The sequence below is a fragment of the Hippocampus comes genome, unplaced genomic scaffold (genome assembly GCF_001891065.2).
Source record: "Hippocampus comes isolate QL1 unplaced genomic scaffold, H_comes_QL1_v1.1 scaffold67, whole genome shotgun sequence".
NCBI lineage: Eukaryota > Metazoa > Chordata > Actinopteri > Syngnathiformes > Syngnathidae > Hippocampus > Hippocampus comes.
The window spans coordinates 2,063,051-2,073,711 of NW_017805221.1; the positions used below are offsets into that span (position 1 = coordinate 2,063,051).

Sequence of the window (10,661 nt, forward strand, 5' to 3'; positions counted from 1 at the left end):
ATATTTTGGGAAAAAAATGCAATTTACTACGGCAGTTAATACAAGGAAGATTTTGCTTTCAATTTTTGTGGTCATCCTTTTTTCATTCAAATGAAATTAATTCACCTAAAATTGCGACATGTTTGATTCTTACAAATCAATATAATCCATCGTCATCCTCAGGAGGGCTGCCCATCCATCCACACAATGTGAGGCCGGAAATAGACATGGAAATATTTCTTTCACTGATTTAGTCTGAATTTTAAGAGGACTACATACAGTATTGAAATATCATTTATTACTATTTTTTAAAGCAGTTGAAACAGTTATTTAGCGGCACCGGCATTGAAATTCAATGGATGAACGACGTCAACAGACTCTCACAGGTTTAATGGCTCCTTGTGACTTGAACTGTTCGTTTTTATTGTACATGTGAAGATTTGAGAAGCTGGTCCGCACAAAGTTGTACAGTCGAGTACATGTAGAAATGCAGCCACGCAGCTTCTAGTTGTACTGAACTCATTTTCAGCACATCAGTACGCTGCGGTCTGGTCGTCGCACTGAAATTAGACTTGATGTTTGTGTTGTGAAAGTGGGCCCACATAAATAACACAGGATGACTTCAGAATGTACCCCCAAAAAAATTATTTTTTCTTTAGCGAGCCACTTTTCTTGTCTGACTTGGGCTTCTTCTTGTCTTTCTTGGCTTTGCTCAGGTTCTCGTACACATCCGACTCTTTGCTTCTGCCAAGACAGAGATGGGAGGTTGAGGGAAAAAAAAAAAGACGGAGGAGGTTGGAATGCACATGCGTGGGCACACTTGTGGCCTCAAGGCCCGCAAGTTTGAGTTTTGAAATAGATCGATGGGCCAAGTCGTTCATGATTCACGAGGGGGAAAAAAACCCCAAAAACAAACAAACGGAAAAAGTGAAAATGTATATGGAAAATATTCAAATCTAAATACATCAAAATCTCATAACAACAAAAATATACTACTCTGTTACAGGCTCAGCTCTAAAAGCAGACGCAAGCGGATGAACGAACGCATATTGACAACATGGACGATGCTCGTCTCTGAAAAAGCGCTGAGCAGACCGAAGCCGAGTCACAGTTGTCACATCAGTGCGAGCTTTGGAGCAGCCGCGCGATGTGAAACGTGCGGCTGCGCTCGTGACGGATCGAACGGGCGTCACCCCCCCCCCCTTTCACTCACTTGGCAACGCTCCTGCTCCCCGGCGGGTGTTTGAGCTGCAGATTTTCGTACTCCGTTTCAAGCTCCTGTAGGAGGAGATAAGACCAGGGGTGAAATCGATGTCGCAGATTACTTTTTCGGCCAAAGTTCATCTCTCACAAAGTGCTGCTGATAAAAAAGCATCTCTGGGCGGAGGAGCACAAACCAGCAGAGAAAGGTTCAAAGGTTCGCCGGCACACTTGGACATTGTACAGGTTATTGTCTTGATGGTGCCGTTTCGCTTCTCCACATTAAATCTCAAATTCGGGGTATTGTTTATTGGAACACAGATTCGTTTTTTTGCTTGTGTTTGTTTAAAAAAAAAACAAAAACAAAACACACAGACACACACATGCGGGAAAAGGGCGTGAAAAGAAACACGTATGTTAAATCGCAATACAGTGGTACCTCTATTTACAAACGTCTCTTCATATGAAATTTTCAAGTTACGAAACGCCTCAACAGGAAAATATCGCCTCTTGTTACGAAAGGAATTTCAAGATTGTAATTGTAACATGGGCGGCCCGGTAGTCCAGTGGTTAGCACGTCGACTTCACAGTGCAGAGGTACCGGGTTCAATTCCAGCTCCGGCCTCCCTGTGTGGAGTTTGCATGTTCTCCCGGGGCCTGCGTGGGTTTTCTCCGGGTACTCCGGTTTCCTCCCACATTCCAAAAACATGCATGGTTGCCCCTAGGTGTGAATGTGAGCGTGGATGGTTGTTCGTCTCTGTGTGCCCTGCGATTGGCTGGCAACCGATTCAGGGTGTCCCCCGCCTACTGCCCGAAGACAGCTGGGATAGGCTGCAGCACCCCCCGCGACCCTAGTGAGGATCAAGCGGTTCTGAAGATGAATGAATGAATGAATGAATTGTAACATGCATTTGTTGCATATTTTGATGCATTTTTATGCTTGATAAAACATTTATGTCTGAAGTTTGGGGGCGCTTGGAACGGATTAGGGCATTTACATGGAAAATGCGTCTCTACTTAACATTTTCCAGTGAAGAAATTTCTTCCGGAACCAATTCATTTCGAAAGTGGAGGTAGCACTGTATTCAAAAGGTTGCAAACCGGCTTCTTACCATGTAGGCGCCATCTTTGGCCTTGGTGGTCTGGATGTACTCGGAAACGGACAGATAGATGAACTTGTACTGGGCCTCGGTCTGGACCATGCCGGAGCGCTGCTCGCGCACCATCTGGATGTACTTGGAGATGTCGATGTCACAGTTTAGACCTGCGGGCGGACGAGAGAGCTCACACGTACACTCACACTCAACTTCAGTTTTTTTTTTTAAACTTGTGGGGGCACGGGCGGTATTACCTATTGTGTCAATTGTCTCAATGATCATGTCAATCACCACAATGGTGCCTGTCCGACCAATTCCAGCGCTGCAGACATAAAGTAGAATCAGTGTGACGACCGAGTGAAACCTGAGAAAACTTGCAAATTGGGGCAGCCGACATCAAGGTACAGCACTATCTTATTGACAGCGCTCGTGGCGAAATATAGTTCCAGGTCGCTTTGGTTGGGAGGGAAACTATTGTGCAACACGAGGGTAGAGGTGGAAGGGTAAGGGTGAGCATTCCCAAACACGGGCGGAACAAAACAGGCCTTTATACTCCCGGCGTCACAAGCCGAAACATTCTTCAAGGATAAACTATCGGTCGACTGCAAATCTTGAGCTAGGCTAATCCTGAAACTCGGATCGTTTTAATCTTAATGCTGCGTGCAGTCACCAAGACGTCGAAACGACAGCTTCACCGATACGATGAGGATCGGAACGACAAGAAGAGGAAAATTTAAATCACTACTGTCACGCTATTAAAAGACAGTGATGTATCTTCTCCGAATAACGACAGGCGCGTTTCAAAGTGACAAGTTCCGGCAAAGATCCGAGAAATGCTAGTCAAGGAACAGCTAAAGGAATTCCTTGTCCTAAATGATATTTATCTTCACATCACTCTGGTTTCAAAAAGCATCATTGCACAATCATAACGACCATGAAAGTGTCAAATGATATCTTTGGGATAAATGGCAGAGCGATGCTGCAATTTTAATTGATCTATCCGAAGCTTTTGAGACCGTTTGATCATCTGATCACGAAAGAGAAGTGGCCCTGTATTGATTGGTCTGAACAGGCCTTGGGCTGGTCTCTGAAAAGCCCATCTGAAAAATCTCAATGTGTTCAGTTTGATGGGCTCAATATGTGTCATGGAGTTCCTCAGGGCTCCATCTTAGATTCACCATCATTCTCTCTATATTGTAACAATTTAGGTTTTAAACTTCAATTCAGTTACCTTCTTAAAAATTGAGCCTGAAACTGCAATATATTTTGCAACATTGTGTTGTTTTTCTTTTAAAGCCAGAAGACGTTTGGTCTCTTTTTGTCTGTATTTTGATGACTTTTGTTGACTTTTGTTCATGCATGCACGTGTCCTTGCACAGTGAATGTTGTTTTATCACAAGTTTCGAACTAAGCACACAAAAAACCAGCAGACCTTCCAAATAACATCTTCCCTCTTGCCATTTAACTCCTGGAACCCTTCACTCACCATTCCATAGCGGCTTTTGATGTTTGTTTGCCAATTTTGCACATCACTGGGTGACAGTATTACAACATTGACCACTGCAGCTTCAGCTCTCGACATATCGGCCTAACTGTTGCGGACACCAAGTGCCAAAGGACTTCTGCATGACGGCAGATTCGTCGTCGCATCATAATTACGGCGCTGCCGGTCCCTTGAAACAGAGCGCCGACTCTCCGCATCATCCGTGTACCTGCAGTGGATGACCATGGGGCCGGCATTCGGATATTCCGCTTGTTTGGCGTTGACTTGTGTGAGGAAGCTGAGGACGCCGCCGGGCTCCTGCGGGACGCCGTGGTCGGGCCAGCTCAGGTACTGGTAGTGCCAGACGGTGCGGGAGTGCTTGGGCTGTGGACGTGAGGTGAAACGCTAAGCAAGGTTCACCCGAGTGCAGCGAGGTGAAAAAAAGGCGCGCGGCGTCTACCTTGTTCACGGGTGCCACCTCCAACACTCGGACTTTGTAATCGGTCGCTTCCCAGTCCGATTTGGAGGTCACCACGTAGCGGCCCACCTCCTTGGTGCCCGGGCTCTCGGGCCAGTACGGCACACATTTATTCTGCGCGCACAGTCAGGCAGACAGACGTTAAGGCTCCACACACACACACACACACACACACACACACACACACACACACACACACACACACACACACACACACACACACAAAAAAACAAAACAAAAAAGCCCACACATAATTTCTGCCTAGTAGCTTTTGTTTGTTCAAGTGCTAATGCGATCGGGACCGCTTGACTTCTGATTTTTCGGCTTCATCAATGAGGCATTTAAATTATTACTATGACTGTTACTAACAGTACTCCTGTCTGATCCCACCGGAGTCAGTGCAATGACTTCGAGTTCCTGCTTGTACGTGCCCGGCACTTTGGGGCAAAAATTAAATTTCAAACTTCACCCGTTCATTCAAACTTTGTCTGATTCTTTTCATTTCAAAACGAGGGACCTGCAGGAATGGGAGTACCGTACAAGTTGTGAGGATTTGGGGACATCCGCCACAGCTGAATTTAAAAGTAAAAAAAATAAATAAATGAATACTTCAAAGGCAGAACAATGAACAATTCACTCAAATTGGGAAAACCAAAAGACTTCTTTTAAAAAGCACCCTTAGTTAACAATTCTGCTCTCCATGGAACGTGTGCTTCCTGAACATCCGCAAAGATGCCAGAAGATGGTGCCACATACCTCTCTGATAGAAAAGTAGTGCTTTGGTGCCATCTTGTGGCATTTGGTGTGAAGGAACTATGTTGAACTGAGGGGAGGAGCTTCTAAAGACAGGCGTGTGCCTGCGTGTGTAATCGAAAAGTAGTGCTTTGGCACCATCTTTGGCATCTTAGTGTCGGGTAACTGTGTTCGTGGTGGTCTTCTAAGCGGCAAAGTCATGTCCTTTTGCCATTCTTGGTCAGGTTTGATCCCTATTGCTGGATGAGAGTTGTAACAAACATTTACTTTTGATCAAATTGCTGTTTCTTAAATGATGTTTCAAATCATAAATAAGAGAAATGTTGCAGTACATCATAGCAACCTTCGAAATTGTTTTTGCAAGGCCAAACCGCATTGGTGTGAATGCCTGATTTCTACCACCTGGAAATATACTGACCCGCCCTTTTTCCACCTCCCTCGTCGTCATGACGATGACCCTGGTGTTCTCCTGCCACACCATTTGCCAGAAGTCGTTGACCGTCGTTGCCAGGCAACCCTGAGTGGCAATGTAAACTTTCGGATTCTCCGACTCCCACAAGGTGTTCTACAAAGCGACCCGGGGAAGACAAAGTCAACAACTTTCTGCTCGTATACTTTATGCTTGGGAGGTGGGCAACCCAGAGGCCTGGCGGGATTTTGGGCCACGTACTCGCATGTAGTTGGCGTTGATGTAATCGGAGCCCACCACGTTGGGGTCGGCATCCTGCAGGGTCACTCTGGTGTCATTGACTGCAATGAAGAATTCAAAACATTTACAACATTTTATACACACACACACACACACACTGGGGTCTGCTGGGAATTTTTTTATTTATTTTTTTCACACTTTATGATCAAACCACAGTTGGCCAAAACTTTTACCCCTCCCCCCCTCCCCCCGCTGATGGCAATTTAATAGGTTAAATGGCACTCTTTGGTGTATAATTTCCAAAAACACTCAGTCATGACACATTTAAATCAAATGTAAAGAATTTAGCAGCAGTTTTGACCCCCCCTTTTTTTTTTGCTTCCGTTCAATGGACATTGTGGGTCCCTTATAGTGTGTGCTGTGGCCACCTGCGGGGGGCAGTATAACACAGAAATAGAGATATGAAGTCCAATACAGTGGATGCCTGCTACATGGAAGGCCCGGGCCACTCCATGAATAGCCCACAAACACCCATTCGAAAAGCATTGAGGAAAAAAAAAAGATAACAACACGAGACTTACAAGGAAGAATATTCTTGTATCTGTTTTTGGACTTGTTCTCTGGTCTCTGGCCTTCCTCGCGACTCTTTTTCACTTTTGCCTCCAACTTTTGAAGAGCCTGCGTGGCAGTCGTGAGGATGGTTAGGAATTCAATGTCCGCTCACGACGGCCCTTCTGATCGAAGCTTAAGTTTCAGCAAAGCATTCAACACATTTGAAACATAGATTGAGAATTCCACCACCACAAGATGGCAGCCCAGAGCCAATATTTAATATCGTGAAGCCAGAAAGGTCACAAAACAAACACAATGCAGATGATAACCGATTTGACTTACATCAAACTCCTCCCAGAAGCCCGCCTTGATTTTCCCGCCTTCGGCCTCCTGCTGCATGAGCGTCGTCTGATCCAATTCTTTCACTCGGCTGTCGATGTCGGCCGCGTTCACTCTGGTGGAGTAATATGGCTGCCGGACGCATGCGCAATTAAAAAAAATATCCTATTCCTATGTAGCTTACATATTCCACATCCCAGCGTACTTGTTTGAGGTGCACCCAGTTCCCCGAAATCTCCTCGATGCCTTTCCGTTTGTAGAAGTCCACCAAGTCGCTGAGCGTGTCGAACATGTCCAAGCCTCCCACGGTGTACCGCTCATTCTTCAAAGAGAGCGAGAGAGAGCGAGAGAGAGAGGAAAGAAAAAAAAAAGATTGAATACAACTAAACTCCAAAAACAACACGCAGAGAACCTGGCATGCACACACACCTGACACATGATCTTGATGTGAGAAACTCTCCTCGCGCCCGTTTTGCCGCGCTCGTCCGTCAGAACCGACAGGACAAAATCTCCCGGTTTGGAAAGCGACTCTCTGACCAGGAAGGTGCCCGACTCGTCGCGAGCGATCAGCATCTTCTCCGCGTTTGGACCCGACAGGTGGCCGTGATACCACCTGGACATGCGATGAGCTGAGGTGAGCGTGACGTGATGGAGTCACATCACACAACGTGAGATGGAATGTGGTGAGATGAAGACATACGGCGCGACAGAAATCGGATGGAATTTGCGATTAAGCAATAAAGACATCAGAGATGGAGTGCGCTAAAATGAAATGAAATCAATTCATATTCGATTAAGTGGGACAGGATTGGCTGAGGTGAAATTGGATTCGATGACATGGGAAATGAGAGTACATACAAGATGAGGTCAGTTAAGAGCTATTTGAATTGCTCCCGCGATTCATATAAGCTGCACTTGGTTTCAGTGTGCGCGCGTGCGTGGAAGTCAATGTAGACTCCGCTGGGTTGGGCTTAATTTTAGCCCCAGTTCTCGATTTCTTTCTTCTGAACTTCCTGCTTTGCGGTCGGAAAATTTCTGATGACAGATTTTGTGGCTAAAGAGGACAGAGTATTTTTAGTTGTCAAACAAGCTGGCTCTCCACACCCCCCGCCCCTCCCCCCTTCATCACCCTCCACCTCAACCTCTGAGCATGTGGCTTCTTGTCAATGATAAAACATTGTGCACAAAAAAAAATGTTTAAAAACAAACGGCGGAGACAGAATTTTTTTTTTTTTTTGGTGGGGGTGGGGGCTTCAATTAAATGTAAATTGCTTTGGCCACATGGAAGCAGTCACAATTGCTCAGGAATGCGCAGCAAAAATAGTCGTCGTTCTTCATGGAGGATAAAGAATATATGCCTGTGAGTAGGGGGTGTCCTATGTCGACTTTTTGTGTCACTGCGACACCGGTGTTTTGCATTAGCGCGCCTGTGGCGTTTTGCATTTATTGTTAGCATTTCGATAAACATGCTCTGTTTTGATGTTTGACACTAAACACAACATCAACTGGGAGTGGCAATAAATATCGCTAAATGGGCCTTTTGGGGCAAAGTGTAGATGGCAAACTGCTCCTTGTTGCTAAAATTTGATTTGAATTAATGGGGGAAAAAAAATGATACTGTCGGTCTGAAAAGTGCCCAAACTGCAGGGTGACTTCCCTGGATGCATGAAAAAGACGTGCCTAATAAAAGAGCAACTCATGTCCAGCGCAGAGTTTCCCGAGATGCGGCAAAAAAGGGTGGCGTGAGGAGGAAGCCGATGAGGACACGACGGAGTGTGCAACAGAGGAAGGCGAGTGAGGAAGGTCTGGCCATCGCTTTCGAGAGTGTCAAAACGGCAAGTTTCCAACCGCAGCGGCAAAAGGGAAGTTAGACAACTGACAGAAAGGAGGACAGCGGACGGGTGGGGTGGGGGGTGACACTCACGCTACCAGACTGACTCAAGTGTTGACTGTGTACACACGCGCGCACACTTAGGGGATTGAAAGTATAAGTGCATCTTTTCACAGTCGGGTGGACAGCACAAATCGTGTGAATCACGACCGGCGGTTCAGCAGCGATAGATGAATCGTTTCAAAGCCCCCCCCGCCTAGCCTGTCAGTAATGTGACCGTTAGAAAAAATGTTTTTAAAATTAACAATTCAGATAACGTGATCGCATTCTTTTATAATTGGGGAGAGATGTGTTGGGAACGAATCCGTCACCCTCGTACTCGTGTTAAATGCCGGTTGGCACACACCGGTCACGATTTAAAGGGTCTCTTATTTTCTTATTATTTTCAAAAATCCAGTATGTATATATTTTGTTTTTTATCTGCACCCATTTGTTTCTTGAATGTGTCCGAATGCATTTCGATCCAATGTACGCGTGGGTGCGGCTTGACGCATGTCGAAATAAAATGCGAGGTTGATCGTTTCTGTCCGAATGCAAGGCGCGAGATTTTCAGCGTGAAACCATGAGGGGCGGCTGCGGCGGCATTGAGCGTTGGCACGGACCTCTCGGTGGTGGGGTCGGAGCAGTTGAGCGGGTATTTGAGCTCGATGACGGTGCCGTCCTTGTCCTGCAGGATGCCGCTGTCGGCCGTGTAGTACTCCACCAGTTCGGACAGCGTGGCAAACTTCTCCCCGCCGTAGAGGTCGTAGTAGTCCCCCGTGTTTTGGATGCGGATGTGGGTCACCTGCTCGCCCACCCTGACCATCAAACAACAAGTCCTTTTTTTTTTTTTCAATATTTGAAAAAAATAATCTGTTAAAAACTGTTTTGCTTGCTGGTGTCTCTTGATTTGTATGTCGTGCTGCGAATTTGTGAGCAAACGGAGAGAGCAAATTTCTATTGTGAAATATTTATTTGACACTTTTTAGGTCATGAAAATGATAATATATTCAGAGGAATGGCCTTTAAAAAGCTTTGATGCAAAAAAAATAAAATAAAATAAAAAAATCCGTGTATTTTGGATCAAAATAACATGCTTCAACTTAGAATGCTTCAATTTGAACAATATTTAAGACATAAAAATTAACATTTTTACAGTGTATTAATACTGTTCCCAATACGCATGCCCCGGCGGCCCAAACAAACGTTCATGTTTCTGTAACAATTATTTTGTTGTATAAAGATGCTTTAAAAAAAGTGCTGAACTAAAAATTGGTGGTGGCCATAATTTTTCAAATGTCTTCTGAAATAACGATAAAAAAATCGCTTCAATGGTAAAAAAGCCTCATACTTGAATGGTTAAAAAGTCGAGCTAAATTGAAAGTGTCGGCATTAAAGCAGCCGCAACATGATGCTGCACGCTGTTGTTTCGATGAAGTGGTCTGATAAATTTGTTTAACGTGATACACACCTACTCACATTTTGTTTTTGTTTTAATTATGCATGATGACAGTTTGGGCATATTGGACAGTTATGGGCAAGTCACATAGCTTGTGCTCAAGGGCAACTTTGCATAGCTAATCACCTGCTCATTTGTAATCACAACTCAGTCATTTTCATATTTTCTGTTCACAGCGCTGCCCCCCCCAACGTGATACACACCTACTCACATTTTGTTTTTGTTTTAATTATGCATGATGACAGTTTGGGCATATTGGACAGTTATGGGCAAGTCACATAGCTTGTGCTCAAGGGCAACTTTGCATAGCTAATCACCTGCTCATTTGTAATCACAACTCAGTCATTTTCATATTTTCTGTTCACAGCGCTGCCCCCCCCCACCACACACACACACACACGCAAAAAAAAAAAATCAAAGTTAATGATAAAAAAATAGCAAAGGCGTTTTACGGAATGAAACGTGATGATGATAAAGTTCGCCCCACACAGCCAAAGTGTCAGCCTATAAAATAGAATAACACACAAGCGGCAACAATTGCACTCGCTCTCAAATCCATGACGGTTGCGCGACACGAAAGGGGTTCACAAAAAGGCAATTTTAGGATTTTTTTTTGAAGGGGAGGGAGCATCCCTATCGAGCGGCATTGTTACCTGACAGATAGAGAGAAGTCGCCCACGTTCTTTTTGCTGGGTCGGGCCAGAAAGCTGCCGGCGATGCCCTGAGTCTTCAGCAAGTCTTCGGCCTGCAGGCCTGTGATGTCTCTGTGGAACCACCTGCGCGCTCGCGGGCACGCACGCAC

The 10,661-nt window shown here is 45.3% G+C and overlaps 1 protein-coding gene across 1 annotated transcript in view; it reads right to left on the bottom strand.

Moving 5' to 3' along the window:
• Positions 1–366: 366 nt before the first annotated feature.
• The window catches only part of ptpn6 (protein tyrosine phosphatase non-receptor type 6), a 14,671-nt gene continuing 4,376 nt past the window's right edge, over positions 367–10,661 (bottom strand). Inside the window, exons 5-18 of the mRNA XM_019868942.1 lie at positions 10,513–10,655; positions 9,024–9,218; positions 6,960–7,143; positions 6,736–6,852; positions 6,534–6,662; positions 6,221–6,317; positions 5,661–5,740; positions 5,409–5,555; positions 4,220–4,351; positions 3,989–4,143; positions 2,531–2,598; positions 2,292–2,443; positions 1,193–1,257; positions 367–723 (exon numbers count right to left, since the gene is read on the bottom strand). Of these exons, the coding sequence (XP_019724501.1) occupies positions 624–723; positions 1,193–1,257; positions 2,292–2,443; positions 2,531–2,598; positions 3,989–4,143; positions 4,220–4,351; positions 5,409–5,555; positions 5,661–5,740; positions 6,221–6,317; positions 6,534–6,662; positions 6,736–6,852; positions 6,960–7,143; positions 9,024–9,218; positions 10,513–10,655 (1,764 nt within the window). The 3' untranslated portion in view covers positions 367–623. The remainder of the gene's footprint in view (positions 724–1,192; positions 1,258–2,291; positions 2,444–2,530; positions 2,599–3,988; positions 4,144–4,219; positions 4,352–5,408; positions 5,556–5,660; positions 5,741–6,220; positions 6,318–6,533; positions 6,663–6,735; positions 6,853–6,959; positions 7,144–9,023; positions 9,219–10,512; positions 10,656–10,661) is intronic.